The 24,215-nt window shown below is 43.9% G+C and overlaps 1 protein-coding gene across 3 annotated transcripts in view; it reads right to left on the reverse strand.

Moving 5' to 3' along the window:
* Window positions 1-673: 673 nt before the first annotated feature.
* The window catches only part of FGGY (FGGY carbohydrate kinase domain containing), a 272,803-nt gene continuing 249,261 nt past the window's right edge, over window positions 674-24,215 (reverse strand). For all 3 annotated transcript variants that reach the window (XM_066597753.1, XM_066597754.1, XM_066597755.1), the window contains 2 exons: window positions 5,608-5,669; window positions 674-2,303 (listed from right to left, as the gene is read on the reverse strand). In XM_066597753.1, the coding sequence (XP_066453850.1) occupies window positions 2,222-2,303; window positions 5,608-5,669 (144 nt within the window). In that variant the 3' untranslated portion in view covers window positions 674-2,221. The remainder of the gene's footprint in view (window positions 2,304-5,607; window positions 5,670-24,215) is intronic.

Consider the following 24,215-nt stretch of genomic DNA (forward strand, 5'->3'; position numbering starts at 1 on the left):
CCTGATTGGCTCAGCGCTGAGAGGCAGCAGTCACTCACCCATTCATGAATTCATGAATGGGTGTGTGAGTGAAACCGGCCTCTGATTGGTCAGGCTGTGACCAATCAGAGCAGATCATTCAGCAGGCGGGGATTTTAAAGCCCCGCCGGCTGAATAGTGCCGAGAAGCAGTTCAGGAGAACTGACAGCGGCCGCGGCTGGACTCCCGCTGCAGCGGAAAGGTGAGTATACAATTTTTTTAAATTTTAACACATTTTAGCATGAATTGCAGGGAAGGGTTTATATATTTAACCCCTTCCCGACAATTAACCCCGCGCACGCCGGCAGCCCATTGCTTTCAATGGAGCGGCTGTATTGCCGCTCCATTGAATTCAATGGGCAAACATCGTTCTTCTCTGCCACAGCTGTTACAGCTGTGGCAGAGAAGAATGATTTGTCTTCTATATGTTCTCAATGGGGTCGGCGCTGCTGCCGCCGGCCCCATTGAGCGCATATACAGAAGCGAACAGGAATCGCAGATCGCAGATAGGTGCGATCTGCGATTTTTTGTTCCATAATTTTTCGGACGAGCGCATAAAAAGCGCTCATGTGTCCGATACCATTGCGAAGCAATGGTTTTAAAAAATCGCCGGACGCATGCGCATGCGCAAATCGCGGCAAAAAACGCCCGTCTGACTAAGCCCTAAAGGTGTGTTTAGACAGAACGGTTTGCTAAAAAAAATAGTTCAAAAGGAATGAAAGTGAACAATAATTATTCAGCATAGCGTAAGCCAACGACTGAACGATAAATGAAAATCATTCACTTCTCGTTGATCGTTTAGTTTTTGCAGGATTAAAAATTATCATTGGCTCACTCACTTGTCGTTCCATTTAAAAAAGCGCTCATTCAGTGTTTCACATAGGAATGTAAATAAGAGAGATGGAACAAATCCCGGTCATTGTTACAAGGCTTGTATAAAGAGTCTAACATTGACTTGCAGCAATGCTGCCTTCCAATAGGTGGTGCTGCAGAGGTATTGTTCCATCTCTCTTATTTGCATATTACCCAGAGGAGCATAAAGTTTCCTCACTCACTCACCTTCTAGGTGCTCTCCCTAAGGAGAAAAGATAGCGTTCCTGAATGTGAAACACTGAATGAGAAGTGAACAATTCTCAACGATGAATCTGACGGTCTAAACAGGCTGCGTGAGCGCGAACGATCAGTGGTGACATCACCAGCTCGTGCAAACGAGAATTGTGCAGTTCTCGTTCAGTGTAAGAGGAGCATTAGGCTGCTTTTACATGAGCTGATTATCGTTTGAACGCGCGAGTGACGTCACTGCTAAAGGCCCATTTACACACAACGATTACCGCTCCAAATTAGTTCAAACGAACGTATTTGAGCGATAATTGTTACATGTAAACGCAGGCATCGGGCACTTTTCATTTGAACAATGATTTTAAGGTGAACAGTGTAGCTGTGTGTGTGATTAATCACATGCTGGGCTCTGCAAACGGCTCCTGGTAGCCCATTTACATGCAAATGAAGATGATAAAGTGTTAATGGCCACCAGTGGCCATTAACACTTTATGCGAAAAGATCGCTAAAACTTTTAATCTTTCAATCGTTTGAAAGATTATCTTGGCGGCCTGTTTAGACCGGAAGATATATCGTTGGCTTGTTCAAAGGAGAAGTAAACAAGTGACTGAGAGGGACCGAACAAGAGCTGGTTAAACCGAACGATAAGCGAACGTATCAACGATGGTTTTTACGCCTACAGAAAATGAACGACGAGCGAAAAGTTATAGTTTCGTCTAAAAGCACCTTGAATGTAGCTTACGTGTGCAGATCGGGATCTCCTTCAGGTTTCTTATCTCATCCCAAACACTGAAGAAACCAGATCCTCCCTTGGAAGAGGAGCTGCATATTCAATGACAGTGGACGGAGCCTCAAATTTAAAAGAAAACCTACTTTTCTACAGGTCACGTTGCTGGACTGCTGCAGACTGCTTCACCCTGATAGAACATTATACAGCATTATTATATACGACCCCCTTAATGCAGATGCCACGTTTTGCTTTCTTTTAAACAATGTATCAGATATAATCGTAATCGCTTCCATTATTGCGGTGAATGACAGTTTGTTCCAGTGCTCCGCATGGTTGTCTTCTGATTAACACACATCCTTTATAGTCCGGTACTCCCTGATTAACACTCTTCCATTGTAGCCTGTTACTCCCTGATTAACACTGGTCCATTATAGCCTGGTACTCCCTCTGGTGCTCGTAGAGTTTCAGAAATACTTGATACTTCTTCTCGTAAAATCTGATCAACAGAAAACATGAAACGCGTGGTCAAGGATTCGTGGTCCTGGTCAGTAACAGTAGGATATCACTGATGTTACAGAAAGCAGTATAATGTAATACCGGGATTACAAAATCATGCATCTACAAGGAGGTCCAAATCTTATGTAAATTAGTTAAAATTTACATAACGGTCAGCGATTACATTCAGAGGGAACCGTTTTAAGTGGTCCTGACGAATGTATGCCCAGACATATACCTATATACGAGCATATCGTAGTTGCGTACATCTGCCTCAGAATGCCATCACACTGAGTGGTTTGGTTGTCACTCTCAGACCTCTTTCACACGACCGTATGCGTTTTTACTTTCGCCTGAACGTGCCGTAAAATTGCATGAAAGAAGAATAGCCTGAAGGTAATTAGCGTATTTTCAGCCATTCACACGAGCGGCTGCGGTGTATCAGCCAAAAAATACGCTGCGGGGCGGAAATCCTTCAATCTGCAGAAATCCTCGGAATGACTACTAATGCTTAAATAGAGGCAGCTGTCTTCTTTTCGCAGCGTTGGCTGCAGCTAAACTCCCTCCCCCTCCCTTTTTTCAGCTCCCATAGAAGTCTATGGGAGCTGCCAGCGTATCTCAGCATAAGATAGGGCAAGGCCTATCTCTTCACACACCGTATTAAAGCAGTCTCCATTTTCGATCGCCCATGTCCTATTTTTGCTTCGCAATTTTTTTTTACGCACCCAAAAATCGTTTATCTGAATGAGCACATTGGAATCCAAAGCTTCAGATGATCGCGATGTTTGGACGCGGCTACAATAGCTGTGTATATACCGTTGTGTGAAAGAGGCCTCAGGAGGGAGGCATGTGGTGGTAGATGCTGTATTTGGGAACCTTCACACATAGCGGAACTGGAACTTCCGTCTTTCTAAAAGGGATGTGACGGTTTTTGGTTGGCTGCACTGTGCAAAAAATTTAGACTACCAAGGTTAGTAAAAAAGAGGAAAAACGTCTCACGAAGACTCTAGTTTATAGGCTTCAGCCTCCAGGAATATGGCTCCAGCCTTCTTTTTACTGTTAGTAAAGAGGTGACAGGGGGCCGGGTGATGGATGTTTTATACTCACCTGCTCACTGCATCTAGCGCTCTCCTCCTCTAAAGTCCTAGCGGCACATAAAAATCTGAGTCCCATATGTGTGTTCTCCTAACATAGTAACATAGTTCGTTAGGCCGAATGAAGACAATGTCCATCTAGTCCAGCCTGTCTATCCTCCTGTGTTGATCCAGAGGAAGGCAAAAAAAAAACAACCCAAGAGCAGAAGCCAAATAGCCCTTTTGGGGGAAAAAATTCCTTCCCGACTCCCTAATAGCAATCAGACTGTTCCCTGGATCAACCCCTAATAGTTCCTACCTGCCTGTATACCCGGATTAACAAATAACCTAAGATTTATAACCTATAATATCCTTCCTCTCCAGAAAGACATCAAGTCCCCTTTTAAACTCCTCTAAGGATTTTGCCATCACCACATCCTCAGGCAGAGAGTTCCACAGTCTCACTGCTCTTACAGTAAAGAACCCCCTTCTGTGTTGGTGATGAAACCTGCTTTCTTCTAGGCGTAGCGGATGCCCTCTTGTTACCGTCGCAGTCCTGGGTATAAACAGATCATGGGAGAGATCCATGTGTTGTCCCCTCATGTACTTATACATGGTTATTTGGTCGCCCCTTAGCTGTCTTTTTTCCAGGGTAAATAATCCCAATTTTGATGCCTCTCTGGGTATTCCAGTCCCTTCATTCCATGTATTAGTTTAGTTGCCCTTCTTTGAACCCCCTCCAGCACTGTAACATCTTTCCTGAGCCCCGGTGACCAGAACTGTGTGCAGTATTCCATGTGGGGCCTGACAAGTGCCTTATATAGTGGGAGGATAATGTTCTCATCCCTCGCCCCTATACCTCTTTTAATGCACCCCAAGACTTTATTTGCCTTTGCATCAGTTAACTGGCATTGGTCTATGGGAGAGTGTGCGAATGGGACTCCGAAAATTTTTTATGTGCCACTCGGACTTCAGAGGAGGATATCGCGGGAGCGGGTGAGTCAAAAAAATGACACCATCCGGCTCCCGGTCACCTCCGCTAACAGCACCATTACTAGTTGTGGCGGTTTAACAAAAATATCACCTCCGTGTTCTCTGCGGTTGTTTTTACGCGCTCGTATATTTTAATGGGTGATTTCGGTCCGTGAGTACGGCGCCACATGGGGCATGCTGGGATTGCTTTATGCACATCATCAGTTTGCGTAAAAAATGGACATCTGAAAACACCAAATTCAATACGTTTTCCGTATTCAGGGCTTACATCAGTATTTTGTGAGCCAAAACCAGAAGTAGGGATAAAATTAATGGAAAGATTTGTGCTTCTTCCGTATTTCGGACCCGCCCCTGGTTTGGCTCACAAAAAACGATGTAACATACGCCGTGTGAGGGAGCGCTCAGCCTGTGAAAAATACGGGCAGAGAATAAGCTCATTCACACGGGCGACTTTTCTGGTCGTTGCGACATCAATTGGACCGTCTTGCTTTTTTTTCATGACAGGGAAAGGAAAAAGTGAATTCAAGGTATTTCTTCTGCGGAATTCTGCAGCATATCACGCATGTCCTAGCGTATTGTGCACACATTTGCGCATTACCATTGACTCTTACGGGGATTTTTGGTGTGCAAATGCTCTATATTGTGTGATGTGCGATGTTTTGTAGCCCATGTTTCCCAATGGAGCCTTTGTTTTTGTTGCATCACATTGCACAATATCGCGGTTTTCGTGCGATGCAACTTTAAAATTGGAAAGTCTAATTCTCTTACTCACAAAAACATCGCTGCAAAAACCGCACAAGAAGATCGCGAGCAGCCACAATGTTTTCGTGAGAAAACGCCTTAATAGCACACAAAAATCGGGAACGCAGGGGCGATATTGCCGCGGCGATACCGCTGTCGCCCGTGTGAAAGAGGCCTGAGTGTATAAGGAGCCATAATAAGGTTGTGTGCATCAGGCCAAATCTATAAGGACAAGTGCCAATGTAGAAGCCTGCAACCTCACAGTCCACCACCGGGTGGCGTCCAGGCTTCATTAATACCGCTGTTCATGAGTTTGGAGCTTGGTAATTGTGCAGCAGGGTGGAGTATTGTTTGCGGAAATTAGTTCCAGCGCACCAGCGACAGACCAGTTATTCACTCCTCATCACTGGTTCCCTGTACTGGTGCGCCTCGCAGGTGCTCACATGAGGGGCTCTGTTCTGGGAAAAGCTGCAAGAATTACGTTTCTGGAAAAGTTACCTTTTGTGTTCGGGGTTTGGCAGGACGATCTTTCCAACCTTAGACATTTTCTGCATGGCTTCCTGAAAATGGAAGAAAAATAGTGATCAAGCAAAAAATTTCACTTATGGGGTGCGTCACACATGGGGAGGGGGGGGGGGGGGGGAATTGGTGAAGAATTAGACGCAGATCCGCAGCAGAATTCATGCCTTTAAATAAGGGCAGAGTCAGATGAACGCGGATTTTTCCACTTATATGGCCTTAGAAGGAGAAAAAGCAAAACCACTGATCTCTATGGGAATTGAGTGGTTTCGTTTTCACTATCGGGATTCTTGCCTGTTAATTGTACGGCTGAGAAAACACAGTGTAGTGGCCCGAAGTCTCTATATCTGGCCCCTCCATAATCGTCATACATGCCATGTCTTTTATGTGGATGCTCTGTGCAAATTTTCTTGTCTTTACTTATGTGTATTGAACAGCTGCAGCATGTAAGAGGTTAATGTCTATGAACGTCTGGGATATGTCTGGAAATTGTAACCAATTGTCATGTCAGTGTGTACGAGAAGGAATTCCGATTTTCTTCAACAGTACAGTATGGAGGGTGAGTGCCGGCCACATGGGGGTATCTTCAACCCTTCATGTGGTGAAAAATGGAAGCCGAGCAAAGGTGCATGGATGTTCCAACTCCAGGACCCCTACCTTACGTTGCCTGTCCATGGGCGATAGTCATAGCATGATCCACGGCGATAAATAGCCCACGGATCACGCTATGAAGAGCTTTCCATAGGTTAACTATGGAATGCGCAACCCGACATCCACTAGCGGAGAATCGTAGCGATTCTCCGCTCTCGTGTTTAAAACCGCGGCATACAACGATTTACCGCGATTCTCTGCAGTGAGCCTATCTATTAGATAGGCTCACCGTGGAGACCTGTCAGTACTTCACCCTCCCCCCCGTGGTGGAATATCGCTAGCGATATTCTGCCACGGACGTGGACAAGCAGCCTTAAGTGAGAGTGGGAGAAGAAGCCTGCCGTGCAGTGTTCAAGTATCCACCTGCAAGTGAGTGTCAGTGGAGTGTTGTGTCTTCCTCCGGAGTGTGTGTCCATGAGCTGAGACATACAGATAACTTGGACTGTAGGCCCGGTGTCATCCTGTGTCCCGGAGTGTGTGTGTCCAAGAGTGGAGTCATACAGATAACTAGGACTGTAGGCCCGGTGTCATCCTATGTCCCGAAGTGTTTGTGTCCAGGAGTGGAGTCATACAGATAACTAGGACTGTAGGCCCGGTGTCATCCTATGTCCCGAAGTGTTTGTGTCCAGGAGTGGAGTCATACAGATAACTAGGACTGTAGGCCCGGTGTCATACTGTGTTTTACCTCACCTCATTGAACTGTTCTTCCTGCACTGGTGTGTAAAGTTGTAAGGTGGAGAAATTAAGTTCCAGTCATTGCCCATTCCCAGTGATTGAAGTTTTCCTAATTAAACTGTGTGTGGACTCTCTTATTTGCCCATCGGACATCCAATGAAGTAAAGGAACAGTGGCGTCACCTGCCTCAGCGTTGCCTGGAAGAGGGCTAGTGGTGCCTTGGCCAAGGTTGTGCGCGTCACTCAGGGAAGGAGTTGGTAGAGCCACCATGACAAGTGCCATCTCTACCCCCACCATCTCCTCAGCGTGTACCTCGTGTTGCTGCAGGACATTGCAACAAGACTTGTTATATCTTTCCCCCACGTAGTGAATACATCGCGCGGAGAAGATCAGGCACCACCTATCTTCCCTCAATATTTTTTCAAACTCCTGTGATCTGGCGCAGAGTTTGAAAAGCCGGCGTAGGTGAAGATTGCAGGTCTGCGAGGCCCCTATTGAAATTAATTGGAGAGTTGTACTGCTCAAAACGCCGCGTTAATCGCGGTAAAAAGTGAGAGTGGCCTAAGGCTAACTTCACAAGAGCGGGGGCAATATCATGCGATTTTCCTCCGGATGCGAGGCATTTCTATATCAAAACCGCCTTGCATCACTTCAGAGGATCGCGGAGTGTCTCCCATTGTTTTTACATTGCACTCGCCAGCCCCATTGAAAAGAATGGGCGATGCAAGGGCAGGCCGAAAGATAGGACACACCACGATTTGTTTCCCGCATCGCGATATGGGAAAAAAAAACCAAAACGCTCATGTGCTCAAAAGAATGGGGTTCATATGCGCGCAAGATTTGTGAGTCTCGCAATGCACAAATCTCGCCTGTGTGAAGCCGGCCTAACTGTAGGAGCAGAAACACATTTTCCAATTATGATGCATTTTGGGTGCTGCGATTTTTTTTGCTCATTTTTTTTTATTTAAAATGTGTGTAAAATCCGCCGCGGCGATCCGACTTTCCATGAAGACGGTTCTAGAAATATTTTCCAGAGCTTTTCCACATTTTCATCTCATGCTGTTCTTAAGTTCAATATTCATTATTGATTGAAGAGGTTTTCTGGGTAAATTCCATTGATCATCTGTCCTTGCGATAGGTCTTCAGTGGTTAATCACTTACTACTCGGGATCCCCGGCGATCAGCTGTTAGTGCAGGAGGGTCGGGCATCAGCATTGGGGGCGGAGCAGGAAGTCTTCAATTCAGCTTCATTCCCACTGAAATCACAGGGAGCAGAAGCCTCATATTATATTTCCACCGCTGACCTATAAGTGTACCATTTCAATGAAAGTGAAGCCTCAGAGACGTCCTGCTCCGACCCCAATGACGATGTCCATCCTACCTGCACATCAGCTGGTCACCGGGGATCCTGAGTAGGAGATCCCCAGAGATTGATGACCTATCCTGAGGATAGATCATCAATTGCATTTGCCCCCAAAAAAACCCTTAAACCTCAAAATATTGTTGAAGTGGTCGGCGCTCCATCTTTTTGATACTTAGAAGAGAATTTATCAAAGTCTTTATGCCAGCTTTCTGTTGGAAAAAAAAAAAAAAAAAAATCGAAAATGCCGGAGCGCGCCATACTTGCAGAAGAAGGCATGATTTTTTTTTTTCGACAATCTTTTGAAAAAGTGGGCAGAGTAACCGGTAGGGGAGTCAGATTGAGGCCGCTTTCACACAGGCCACCAAATCATTTTTTTTTTTGCGATGCGACAACACTACAAATCGCATGTATGTGAGGCCCTCGCTTTCCAATGGGTTCCTTTACATTAGCAATGTTTTGTAGGCTCCTACATTGCGAGAATAAAAATCGCAGCATGCTAAATATTACCGCAATTTGCGATGTTCTGTAGGCCATGTTTCCCTATGGAGCCTTCCTATGTGTTGCATCGCAGGAAAACGCGGTTTTCATGCGGTGCGATGCAACTTTTTCAGTAGGAAATCCTAATGTGTCCCCCAGAATAAAACCTATCTGCATAAAAACACAATACATTACCTCACCACGTTATAATTTACGCTAGCTGCTGGCATGAATTATAGCAAATGTGCCAGGCTGCAATAGGCAAACCCGACCACCACCACACCCACCCACCCGCTAAGCTATGACACTTTCCAGAAACAGCAAAGAATCTTTTTTTTGCTCAAAAATCCACTAGTGACAGAATTCTGGTGCAGCTGAGTTTATAAATCTCCGTTACAGAGTTAAATGATAGAATTCAGCCTGCAGCCGCTGCTGGGAAAAGCCAGAAGGTCTTACTGTCTATTGGATGAGCTCAATTATATATCTGTATGCAGAAGGCTCCGAAGCTCCCTCTAGTGGTCGCTGCATAAAATCTGAATTTCACAAATGCCTAATTAAAATTGAAGACAGTACTAAAGTGGGCCATGGATCTAGATCTACAGACTCAGCTAGACCAGAAAGATATCTAACTAAGAGTTGCCCAAATAGACTAATGAACAACATAGGGAAACCTCTGTCCTAAAGGAGACTACCCTTTAAATAGCTAAACACAGAAAATGATAGAGGCAAGTGCTCCCATTGTGCAAGGTCCCTCGTTAGCCTTCTCTGTTCGTCTTTGTGGGTTCACAATTGAACATGACGCACAGCACTTGTGACAGCTCATTAAACATAACACGACCCTATTAACACCCACGTCCAGGTTAAATATTAAATCCTACATAGGGAGACATTGTCAGAGGATAAATGGAGAGACTGGCGTCACACAAAGCCTCCATTCTTTATGAGGGTCCTTCCATTCTCAGATAGATCCTTTTTTCTTATTTTTTGTGGCACAAAGCGCTTCTATAAATAAACACGGGGTGTGTAGACTTCTAAGCAAGAGGAAGGGGTCAGTGCAGAACAAGAAGCAGCCGATGTCCAGCACCGAGCATAAAGGGGCTTATTCAGCACTTCAGGCCTTTCTCGTAATGTCGCGGTTTAATCTGAGGCAAGTAAACAAAGACGGTTCAGCAGCTTCTGCACTCCGAAAAAGTGGAAAACAATTCACCCAATATCACTGCTGATGATTCATCTGTAAACAGCTTCACATGGAGAGAAGATAGCAAGAATGAGGGGGGGGGGGGGGGGGGGACTGGTTCTCAGATTGTAATCAGCAGGGGTTTACAATATTGTTTACTTGTTTTACTAGTTGTCCAGAACCAGACAGTCAACTTCACTCACTCATGAAAGAGACAGCAACGATACACTATTACTTGGAGTCTTTTGTGAAAAAAACTGTTAATTTACTTTTAGTTGCATCCCAACATGTACATTGTATAATACAGCCCCTATATACAAGAATATAACTACTATAATACTGCCCCCTATGTACAAGAAAATATCTACTATAATACTGTCTCCTATGTACAAGAATATAACTATTATAATACTACCTCCTATGTACAAGAATATAACTGCTATAATACTGCCCCCTATGTACAAGAATATAACTACTATAATACTGCCCCCTATGTACAAGAATATAACTACTACAATACTGACCCCTATGTACAGGAATATACCTACTATAATGCTGCCCCCAATGTACAAGAATATAACTACTATAATACTGCCTCCTATGTACAAGAATATAACTACTATAATACTGCTTATGTACAAGAATATAACTACTATAATACTGCCTCCTATGTACAAGAATATAACTGCTATAATACTGCCCTTATGTACAAGAATATAGCTACTATAATACTGCCTCCTATGTACAAGAATATACCTACTATAATACTGCCCCTATGTACAAGAATATAACTAGTATAATACTGCCTCCTATGTACAAGAATATAACTACTATAATACTGCCCCCTATGTACAAGAATATAACTATTATAATACTACCTCCTATGTACAAGAATATAACTGCTATAATACTGCCCCCTCTGTACAAGAATATAACTACTACAATACTGACCCCTATGTACAGGAATATACCTACTATAATGCTGCCCCCAATGTACAAGAATATAACTACTATAATACTGCCTCCTATGTACAAGAATATAACTACTATAATACTGCTTATGTACAAGAATATAACTACTATAATACTGCCCCCTATGTACAAGAATATAACTGCTATAATACTGCCCCCTATGTACAAGAATATAACTACTATAATACTGCCCCCTATGTACAAGAATATAACTACTACAATACTGACCCCTATGTACAGGAATATACCTACTATAATGCTGCCCCCAATGTACAGGAATATACCTACTATAATGCTGCCCCCAATGTACAAGAATATAACTACTATAATACTGCCTCCTATGTACAAGAATATAACTACTATAATACTGCTTATGTACAAGAATATAACTACTATAATACTGCCTCCTATGTACAAGAATATAACTGCTATAATACTGCCCTTATGTACAAGAATATAACTACTATAATACTGCCCCTATGTGCAAGAATATAACTACTATAATACTGCCCCTATGTACAAGAATATAACTACTATAATAATGCCCCCTATGTACAAGAATATAACTACTATAATACTGCTCCCTATGTACAAGAATATAACTACTATAATACTGCCCCTATGTACAAGAATATAACTACTATAATACTGCCCCTATGTACAAGAATATAACTACTATAATACTGCCCCTATGTACAAGAATATAACTACTATAATACTGCCTCCTATGTACAAGAATATAACTACTATAATACTGCTTCCTATGTACAAAAATATAACTACTATAATATTGCCACCTATGTACAAGAATATAACTACTCTAACACTGCCTCCTGTGTACAAGAATATAACTACTATAATACTGCCCCTTACGTACAAGAATATAACTACTATAATACTGCCTCCTATGTACAAGAATATAACTACTATAATACTGCCCCTATGTACAAGAATATAACTACTATAATACTGCCCCTATGTACAAGAATATAACTACTATAATACTGCCCCTATGTACAAGAATATAACTACTATAATACTGCCCCTATGTACAAGAATATAACTACTATAATACTGCCCTCTGTGTACAAGAATATAACTACTATATTACTGCCCCCTGTGTACAAGAATATAACTGCTATAATACTGACCCCTATGTACAAGAATATAACTACTATAATACTAACCACAATGTACAGGAATATAACTAATATAATACTGCCCCCTATGTACAAGAATATAACTACTATAGTACTGCCCCCTATGAACAAGAATATAACTACTATAATACTGCCTCCTATGTACAAGAATATAACTACTATAATACTGCCTCCTATGTACAAGATTATAACTACTATAATACTGCCCCCTATGTACAAGAATATAACTACTATAATACTGCCCCCTATGTACAAGAATATAACTACTATAATACTGTCCCTATGTACAAGAATATGACTACTATAATACTGCCCCCTATGTACAAGAATATAGCTACTATAATACTGCCCCCTATGTACAAGAATATAACTACTATAATACTGCCTCCTATGTACAAGATTATAACTACTATAATACTGCCCCCTATGTACAAGAATATAACTACTATAATACTGCCCCTATGTACAAGAATATGACTACTATAATACTGCCCCCTATGTACAAGAATAAAACTACTATAATACTGCTCCCTATGTACAAGAATATAACTACTATAATACTGCCCCTATGTACAAGAATATAACTACTATAATACTGCCCCTATGTACAAGAATATAACTACTATAATACTGCCCCTATGTACAAGAATATAACTACTATAATACTGCCCCTATGTACAAGAATATAACTACTATAATACTGCCTCCTATGTACAAGAATATAACTACTATAATACTGCTTCCTATGTACAAAAATATAACTACTATAATATTGCCACCTATGTACAAGAATATAACTACTCTAACACTGCCTCCTGTGTACAAGAATATAACTACTATAATACTGCCCCTTACGTACAAGAATATAACTACTATAATACTGCCTCCCATGTACAAGAATATAACTACTTTAATACTGCCTCCTATGTACAAGAATATAACTACTATAATACTGCCCCTATGTACAAGAATATAACTACTATAATACTGCCCCTATGTACAAGAATATAACTACTATAATACTGCCCTCTGTGTACAAGAATATAACTACTATATTACTGCCCCCTGTGTACAAGAATATAACTACTATAATACTGACCCCTATGTACAAGAATATAACTGCTATAATACTAACCACAATGTACAGGAATATAACTAATATAATACTGCCCCCTATGTACAAGAATATAACTACTATAGTACTGCCCCCTATGTACAAGAATATAACTACTATAATACTGCCTCCTATGTACAAGAATATAACTACTATAATACTGCCTCCTATGTACAAGATTATAACTACTATAATACTGCCCCCTATGTACAAGAATATAACTACTATAATACTGCCCCCTATGTACAAGAATATAACTACTATAATACTGTCCCTATGTACAAGAATATGACTACTATAATACTGCCCCCTATGTACAAGAATATAACTACTATAATACTGCCCCCTATGTACAAGAATATAACTACTATAATACTGCCTCCTATGTACAAGATTATAACTACTATAATACTGCCCCTATGTACAAGAATATAACTACTATAATACTGCCCCCTATGTACAAGAATATAACTACTATAATGCTGTCCCTATGTACAAGAATATGACTACTATAATACTGCCCCCTATGTACAAGAATATGACTACTATAATAATGCCCCCTATGTACAAGAATATAACTACTATAATACTAACCACAATGTACAGGAATATAACTAATATAATACTGCCTCCTATGTACAAGATTATAACTACTATAATACTGCCCCCTATGTACAAGAATATAACTACTATAATACTGCCCCCTATGTACAAGAATATAACTACTATAATACTGCCCCTATGTACAAGAATATGACTACTATAATACTGCCCCCTATGTACAAGAATAAAACTACTATAATACTGCTCCCTATGTACAAGAATATGACTACTATAATACTGCCCCGTATCTACAAGAATATGACTACTATAATACTGCCCCCTATGTACAAGAATATAACTACTATAATACTGCGCCCTATGTACAAGAATATAACTACTATAATACTGCCCCCTATGTACAAGAATATAACTACTATAATACTGCCCCCTATGTACAAGAATATAACTACTATAATACTGCCCCCTATGTACAAGAATATAACTACTATAATACTGCCCCCTATGTACAAGAATATAACTACTATAATACTGCCCCCTATGTACAAGAATATAACTACTATAATACTGCCCCCTATGTACAAGAATATAACTACTATAATACTGCCCCCTATGTACAAGAATATATCTACTATAATACTGCCCCCTATGTACAAGAATATAACTACTATAATACTGCTCCTATATACAAGAATATAACTACTATAATACTGCCCTCTATGTACAAGAATATAACTACTATAATAATGCCCCCTATGTACAAGAATATAACTACTATAATACTGCCTCCTATGTACAAGAATATAACTACTATAATACTGCCCCCTATGTACAAGAATATAACTACTATAATACTGCCCCCTATGTACAAGAATATAACTACTATAATACTGCCCCTATGTACAAGAATATGACTACTATAATACTGCCCCCTATGTACAAGAATAAAACTACTATAATACTGCTCCCTATGTACAAGAATATGACTACTATAATACTGCCCCGTATCTACAAGAACATGACTACTATAATACTGCCCCTATGTGCAAGAATATAACTACTATAATACTGCCCCTATGTACAAGAATATAACTACTATAATAATGCCCCCTATGTACAAGAATATAACTACTATAATACTGCTCCCTATGTACAAGAATATAACTACTATAATACTGCCCCTATGTACAAGAATATAACTACTATAATACTGCCCCTATGTACAAGAATATAACTACTATAATACTGCCCCCTATGTACAAGAATATAACTACTATAATACTGCCCCCTATGTACAAGAATATAACTACTATAATACTGCCCCCTATGTACAAGAATATAACTACTATAATACTGCCCCCTATGTACAAGAATATAACTACTATAATACTGCCCCCTATGTACAAGAATATAACTACTATAATACTGCCCCCTATGTACAAGAATATAACTACTATAATACTGCCCCCTATGTACAAGAATATATCTACTATAATACTGCCCCCTATGTACAAGAATATAACTACTATAATACTGCTCCTATATACAAGAATATAACTACTATAATACTGCCCTCTATGTACAAGAATATAACTACTATAATAATGCCCCCTATGTACAAGAATATAACTACTATAATACTGCCTCCTATGTACAAGAATATAACTACTATAATACTGCCCCCTATGTACAAGAATATAACTACTATAATACTGCCCCCTATGTACAAGAATATAACTACTATAATACTGCCCCTATGTACAAGAATATGACTACTATAATACTGCCCCCTATGTACAAGAATAAAACTACTATAATACTGCTCCCTATGTACAAGAATATGACTACTATAATACTGCCCCGTATCTACAAGAACATGACTACTATAATACTGCCCCTATGTGCAAGAATATAACTACTATAATACTGCCCCTATGTACAAGAATATAACTACTATAATAATGCCCCCTATGTACAAGAATATAACTACTATAATACTGCTCCCTATGTACAAGAATATAACTACTATAATACTGCCCCTATGTACAAGAATATAACTACTATAATACTGCCCCTATGTACAAGAATATAACTACTATAATACTGCCCCTATGTACAAGAATATAACTACTACAATACTGCCCCTATGTACAAGAATATAACTACTATAATACTGCCCCCTATGTACAAGAATATAACTACTATAATACTGCCCCCTATGTACAAGAATATAACTACTATAATACTGCCCCCTATGTACAAGAATATAACTACTATAATACTGCCCCCTATGTACAAGAATATAACTACTATAATACTGCCCCCTATGTACAAGAATATATCTACTATAATACTGCCCCCTATGTACAAGAATATAACTACTATAATACTGCTCCTATATACAAGAATATAACTACTATAATACTGCCCTCTATGTACAAGAATATAACTACTATAATACTGCCCCCTATGTACAAGAATATAACTGCAATAATACTGCCTCCTATGTGCAAGAATATAACTACTATAATACTGCCCCTATGTACAAGAATATAACTACTATAATACTGCCCCCTATGTACAAGAATATAACTACTATAATACTGCCCCCTATGTACAAGAATATAACTACTATAATACTGTCCCCTATGTACAAGAATATAACTAGTATAACACTGCCCCCTATGTACAAGAATAAAACTACTATAATACTGCCCCCTATGTACAAGAATATAACTAGTATAATACTGCCCCTGTGTACAAGAATATATCTACTATAATACTGCTCCTATGTACAAGAATATAACTACTATAATACTGCCCCCTATGTACAAGAATATAACTAGTATAATACTGCCTCCTATGTACAAGAATATAACTACTATAATACTGCCCCCTATGTACAAGAATATAACTGCAATAATACTGCCCCCTATGTACAAGAATATAACTACTATAATACTGCCCCCTATGTACAAGAATATAACTACTATAATACTGCCCCCTATGTACAAGAATATAACTACTATAATACTGCCCCCTATGTACAAGAATATAACTGCAATAATACTGCCCCTATGTATATATTGTAAAAAACACTTTCTGCTCATTCAGAAAGATTGTGTATCTGAGTGTAAACGTTGTTTCATCCAATCACCATACCCTGTAATATGTAGTAATAGATGGATGGATATGACACTGTGTGATAACACAAAATACCAAATATACCGCATCGCACTACTTTACGCACTTTTGATATATACATAAACCTTGAATTGAAGGTTTCTGTATATTGTAGCACTCTGTGTTGGTTTGCTTTTGTATTTCAGCCACAGCCTGGACATCCGAACCTTCATTTCGTCTTGTGCGGTATACGCCGCCATACTAATTTTTTTTACACTGATTAAGGAAGAGAAAAGGCAATACTAAGAGAACCACAAATTGTATCAGAGTAATGGATGCGGATCCAATATGAATAACCGGTTTATGATTACTTACTTTTAAGTTTGGGGTAATAATAATGATTAGAGATGAGCGAACACCAAAATGTTCGGGTGTTCGTTATTCGGAACGAACTTCCCGTGATGCTCGAGGGTTCGTTTCGAACAACGAACCCCATTGAAGTCAATGGGCGACCAGAACATTTTTGTATTTCGCCGATGCTCGCTAAGGTTTTCATGTGTGAAAATCTGGGCAATTCAGGAAAGTGATGGGAATGACACAGAAACGGATAGGGCAGGCGAGGGGCTACATGTTGGGCTGCATCTCAAGTTCACAGGTCCCACTATTAAGCCACAATACCGGCAAGAGTGGGCCCCCCCCCCTCCCAACAACTTTTACTTCTGAAAAGCCCTCATTAGCATGGCATACCTTTGCTAAGCACCACACTACCTCCAACAAAGCACAATCACTGCCTGGATGACACTCCGCTGCCACTTCTCCTGGGTTACATGCTGACCAACCGCCCCCCCTCCCCCCCACAGCGCACACCAAAGTGTCCCTGGGCAGCCTTCAGCTGCCCTCATGCCACACCACGCTCATGTCTATTTAGAATTGCGTCTGCCATGACGAGGGACCGCAGGCACACACTGCAGAGGTTGGCACGGCTAGGCAGCGACCCTCTTTAAAAGTGGCGGAGCGATAGCCCACAATGCTGTACAGAAGCAATGAGAAATAGAATCCTGTGCCACCGCCATCAGGAGCTGCACACGTGGGCATAGCAATGGGGAACCTATGTGCCACACACTATTCATTCTGTCAAGGTGTCTGCATGCCCCAGTCAGACCGGGCTTTTTAATTCATAGACACAGGCAGGTACAACTCCCTATTGTGAAGTCCCTGTCGACCCACAGCATGGGTGGCTCCCTGGAACCCACCGGCGGTACACAGAAATATCCCATTGCATTGCCCAACACAGCTGAGGTAGTAATGTCGTGCTTAATGCAGGTGGGCAGATGTAGTAAAAACTCCGTGTGCACCTACAGCATGGGTGGGTGCCAGGAAGCCACCGGCGGTACATAGAAATATCCCATTGCATTGCCCAACACAGCTGAGGTAGTAATGTTGTGCTTAACCCTTTCCAATCCAATTTGTATATGGTTTTCCTAGAGGGCTTACTCTTTTTCTGCTGTTATACAACGGCGCTATATGCTGGCTAAAGCCAGTACTGCATGAGCTGACACGTAGGATAGGCTCCGACAGCAGAGAGGCTGGCAATATACAGTAAGAGAACCCAGACGGACGTCTACCAACAACGGAGCTGTACAGCCTTAAACCCTAATGTCTTCACAGGTCACACAGTGGACTGGAAAGGGTTAATGCAGGTGGGTTTCGGCCCACACTGCATGCCCCAGTCAGACTGGGGTTCTTTACAAGTGGACACATGTAGGTTAAACTCCCTGTGGACCCACTGCCTGGGTGGGTGCCAGGAAGCCACCGGCGGTACATAGAAATATCCCATTGCATTGCCCAACACAGCTGAGGTAGTAATGTCGTGCGTAATACAGGTGTGCTTCGGCCCACACTGCATGCCCCAGTCAGACGGGTTCTTTAGAAGTGTACAGATGTATTAAAAACTCAGTGTTCACCTACAGCATGGGTGGCTCCCTGGAACCCACCGGCGGTACATAAAAATATCCCATTGCATTGCCCAACACAGCTGAGGTAACGTCAGCTGTAATGCAGGTGGCCTAAAAATTAATTTGATTACACTGTAGGCGAGGGCTCACAAAAATTGCTGTATCAACAGTACTAATGTACATCCCAAAAATTGGCCATGGCCAGCCAAGAGGGCAGGTGAAACCCATTAATCGCTTTGGTTAATGTGGCTTAAGTGGTAACTAGGCCTGGAGGCAGCCCAGTGTAACGAAAAATTGGTTCAAGTTAAAGTTCCAATGCTTTTAAGCGCATTGAAACTTATAAAAATTGTTCTGAAAAATTATTTGAGTGAGCCTTGTGGCCCTAAGAAAAATTGCCCGTTCAGCGTGATTACGTGAGGTTTCAGGAGGAGGAGCAGGAGGAGGAGGAGGAATATTAGACACAGATTGATGAAGCAGAAATGTCCCCGTTTTGGATGGTGAGAGAGAACGTAGCTTCCATCCGCGGGTGCAGCCTACGTATTGCTTACGTATCGCTGCTGTCCGCTGGTGGAGAACAGAAGTCTGGGGAAATCCAGCCTTTGTTCATCTTGATGAGTGTTAGCCTGTCGGCACTGTCGGTTGACAGGCGGGTACGCTTATCTGTGATGATTCCCCCAGCCGCACTAAACACCCTCTCCGACAACACGCTAGCCGCAGGACAAGCAAGCACCTCCAGGGCATACAGCGCTAGTTCAGGCCACATGTCCAGCTTCGACACCCAGTAGTTGTAGGGGGCAGAGGCGTCACCAAGGATGGTCGTGCGATCCGCTACGTACTCCCTCACCATCCTTTTACAGTGCTCCCGCCGACTCAGCCGTGACTGGGGAGCGGTGACACAGTCTTGGTGGGGAGCCATAAAGCTGGCCAGGCCCTTAAAGACTGTTGCACTGCCTGGGATGTACATGCTGCTCGATCTACGCACATCCCCTGCTACCTTGCCCTCGGTACTGCGCCTTCTGCCACTAGCGCTGTCGGCTGGGAATTTTACCATCAGCTTGTCCGCAAGGGTCCTGTGGTATAGCAACACTCTCGAACCCCTTTCCTCTTCGGGAATCAGAGTGGGCAGGTTCTCCTTATACCGTGGATCGAGCAGTGTGTACACCCAGTAATCCGTAGTGGCCAGAATGCGTGCAACGCGAGGGTCACGAGAAAGGCATCCTAACATGAAGTCAGCCATGTGTGCCAGGGTATCTGTACGCAACACATGGCTGTCTTCACTAGGAAGATCACTTTCAGGATCCTCCTCCTCCTCCTCCTCAGGCCATACACGCTGAAAGGATGACAGGCAATCAGCCGGTGTACCGTCAGCAGCGGCCCAAGCTGTCTCTTCCCCCTCCTCCTCATCCTCCTCATGCTCCTCCTCCTCCTCCTGTACGCGCTGAGATATAGACAGGAGGGTGCTCTGACTATCCAGCGGCATACTGTCTTCCCCCGCCCCCGTTTCCGAGCGCAAAGCAGCTGCCTTTATGGTTTGCAGGGAATTTCTCAAGATGCATAGCAGAGGAATGGTGACGCTAATGATTGTAGCATCGCCGCTCACCACCTGGGTAGACTCCTCAAAATTACCAAGGACATGGCAGATGTCTGCCAACCAGGCCCACTCTTCTGAAAGGAATTGAGGAGGCTGACTCCCACTGCGCCGCCCATGTTGGAGTTGGTATTCGACTATAGCTCTACGTTGTTCATAGAGCCTGGCCAACATGTGGAGCGTAGAGTTCCACCGTGTGGGCACGTCGCACAGCAGTCGGTGCACTGGCAGCTTAAAGTGATGTTGCAGGGTGCGCAGGGTGGCAGCGTCCGTGTGGGACTTGCGGAAATGTGCGCAGAGCCGGCGCGCCTTTACGAGCAGGTCTGACAAGCGTGGGTAGCTTTTCAGAAAGCGCTGAACCACCAAATTAAAGACGTGGGCCAGGCATGGCACGTGCGTGAGGCTGCCAAGCTGCAGAGCCGCCACCAGGTTACGCCCGTTGTCACACACGACCATGCCCGGTTGGAGGCTCAGCGGCGCAAGCCAGCGGTCGGTCTGCTCTGTCAGACCCTGCAGCAGTTCGTGGGCCGTGTGCCTCTTATCGCCTAAGCTGAGTAGTTTCAGCACGGCCTGCTGACGCTTGCCCACCGCTGTGCTGCCACACCGCGCGACACCGACTGCTGGCGACATGCTGCTGCTAACACATCTTGATTGCGAGACAGAGGTTGCGTAGGAGGAGGAGGAGGAGGAGGGTGCTTTAGTGGAGGAAGCATACACCTCCGCAGATACCAGCACCGAGCTGGGGCCCGCAATTCTGGGGGTGGGTAGGACCCAGGCTCTGACTCTGTCCCAGCCTCCACTAAATTCACCCAATGTGCCGTCAGGGAGATGTAGTGGCCCTGCCCGCCTGTGCTTGTCCACGTGTCCGTAGTTAAGTGGACCGTGGCAGTAACCGCGTTGGTGAGGGCGCGCACAATGTTGCGGGAGACGTGGTCGTGCAGGGCTGGGACGGCACATCGGGAAAAGTAGTGGCGACTGGGAACTGAGTAGCGCGGGGCCGCCGCCTCCATGATACTTTTGAAGGACTCAGTTTCCACAACCCTATACGGCAGCATCTCAAGGCTGATGAATTTTGCTATGCGGACGGTTAACGTTTGAGCGTGCGGGTGCGTGGCGGCGTACTTGCGCTTGCGCTCGAACACTTGCGCAAGCGACGGCTGAACGGTGCGCTGAACTACACTGCTGGATGGGGCCGAGGACAGCGGAGATGAGGGTGTGGGTGCAGGCCATGAGGCGGTAGTGCCTGTGTCCTGAGAGGGGGGTTGCATCTCAGTGGCAGGTTGGGGCACAGGGGGAGAGGCAGGGGTGCAAACCGGAGGCGGTGAACGGCCTTCGTCCCACCTTGTGGGGTGCTTGGCCATCATATGTCTGCGCATGGTGGTGGTGGTGAGGCTGTTGGTGTTGGCTCCCCGGCTGAGCTTTGCGCAACAAAGGTTGCACACCACTGTTCGTCGGTCGTCAGGCGTCTCTGTGAAAAAATGCCAGACCTTAGAGCACCTCGGCCTCTGCAGGGTGGCATGGCGCGAGGGGGCGCTTTGGGAAACACTTGGTGGATTATTCGGTCTGGCCCTGCCTCTACCCCTGGCCCTGGCCACCGCACTGCCTCTTGCAACCTGCCCTGCTGATGCCCTTGACTCCCCCTCTGAAGACCTGTCCTCCTGAGTAAGCGTTGCACACCAGGTGGGGTCAGTCACCTCATCGTCCTGCTGCTCTTCCTCCGAATCCTCTGTGCGCTGCTCCCTTGGACTTACTGCCCTTACTACTACCTCACTGCAAGACAACTGTGTCTGATCGTCATCGTCCTCCTCACCCACAGAAAGTTGTTGAGACAGTTGGCGGAAGTCCCCAGCCTCTTCCCTCGGACCCCGGGAACTTTCGAATGGTTGGGCATCAGTGACGATAAACTCCTCTGGTGGGAGAGGAACCGCTGCTGCCCAATCTAAGCAGGGGCCCGAGAACAGTTCCTGGGAGTGTTCCCGCTCCTGAGCAGGTGTCATTGTAGTGGAGTGAGGAGGCTGGGAGGAAGGAGGAGCAGCAGACAGAGGATTCGGATTTGCAGCAGTGGACGGCGCAGAACTGCGTGTTGACGATAGGTTGCTCGAAGCACTTTCTGCCATCCAGGACAGGACCTGCTCACACTGCTCATTTTCTAATAACCGTCTCCCGCGTGGACCCATTAATTGGGCGATGAATGTGGGGACGCCAGAAACGTGCCTCTCTCCTAATCGCGCAGCAGTCGGCTGCGACACACCGGGATCAGGAGCTCGGGCTGTGCCCACACCCTGACTTGGCCCTCCGCGTCCTCGGCCGCGTCCACGTCCTCTAGGCCTACCCCTACCCCTCAGCATGCTGTATTACCAGTGATTTGATTTCACAGGCAGGAAATAAATTGGCGCAAGACTGCAGGCCAAATATAATTTTTTCCCTTTTTGGAAAACGAAAGGCCCCACTGCCTCTAGTGAATGAATAATCTAAGTTTAATAACTGTGCTGTGTCCCTGCTAATGTGTCACAGAACGTGAGGGTAGCAGAGTTATTATAACTCTGGCAGAGCAGGTATTTTTTTTCCCAATTAAGGAAAGCAAATGGCGAAGCCAGCAGTAAAGCGTAGCTGGGTGCGTATGATTTAGCAATGTTTTTCACGCAGCTCACACGTGTCCACCGCCCGTAAGGACGGACAGAGGCTGGACAAATAGATTTGTTTTCACTTGTTTTTCCACCAAAAGGCAGCACTGCGTATATTCAATGAATAATAACTGTGTTGTGGCCCTGCCTATACAATTCTTTCCCTGCAGTATCAATGGAGGGTGCAATGCTCTGCAGAGGCGATTTTGAGAAGCCCAAAAAAAATGCAGCACAGCTAACAGCAGCCTGGACAGTACTGCACACGGATAAATATGGCCCTAGAAAGGACCGTTGAGGTTCTTGAAGGCTACACTCACTCCTAACACTCTCCCTGCCTATGCAGCACTTCTGTCCCTAATGCCGGGTGCAACGCTCTGCAGAGCCGATTTTGAGAAAAAAAAAATGCCACTGCTAACAGCAGCCAACACACAGCTATCAGTGGCCCTAATAAGGACCTTTGGGGGGTCTTGAAGCCTACACTAACTACCAATTCTTTCCCTACAGCAGCTCCGGTATAAACAGCACTGTCCCTCATCTAACTCACACCGCATCTGAGGCGAGCCGCGGGAGGGGCCGACTTTTATATTAGGCGAACACCTGATCTCGCCAGCCACTCACAGCAGGGGGGTGGTATAGGGCTTAAACGTTGCAGGGGGAAGTTGTAATGCCTTCCCTGTCTTTCAATTGGCCAGAAAAGCGCGCTAACGTCTCAGGGAAGGAAGTGAAAGTAACCAGAACACCGCATGGTGTTCGTTACGAATAACGAACATCCCGAACACCCTAATATTCGCACGAATATCAAGCTCGGACGAACGCGTTCGCTCATCTCTAATAATGATTATGTGCGCAAAATGGACTTCCCCTTTAAATCGTCTCCTCTGCCCATCTAGTGAATATTTTATAGGGAGACTGCATCAATCTGTGCATCACCATACTCGCCGCTTGAATGGATTTCTGTATGGGAATGTTTACATTGGTTTCCATGGTTACGGGGCTGTAAATATTTGTGTCTGCAGGGATTATACAATATCCTATTGCATTATAGAGTAAATACAAACCATGCCGGCTGCTGTCAGAGGAGGGTTACAGCCTTGTGTTATGATCCGGCCACATCTGGGAAGTGTTTAGAATATCCCCCTGTTCCTCA

This window comes from Eleutherodactylus coqui, chromosome 3 (assembly GCF_035609145.1).
Source record: "Eleutherodactylus coqui strain aEleCoq1 chromosome 3, aEleCoq1.hap1, whole genome shotgun sequence".
Lineage (NCBI taxonomy): Eukaryota > Metazoa > Chordata > Amphibia > Anura > Eleutherodactylidae > Eleutherodactylus > Eleutherodactylus coqui.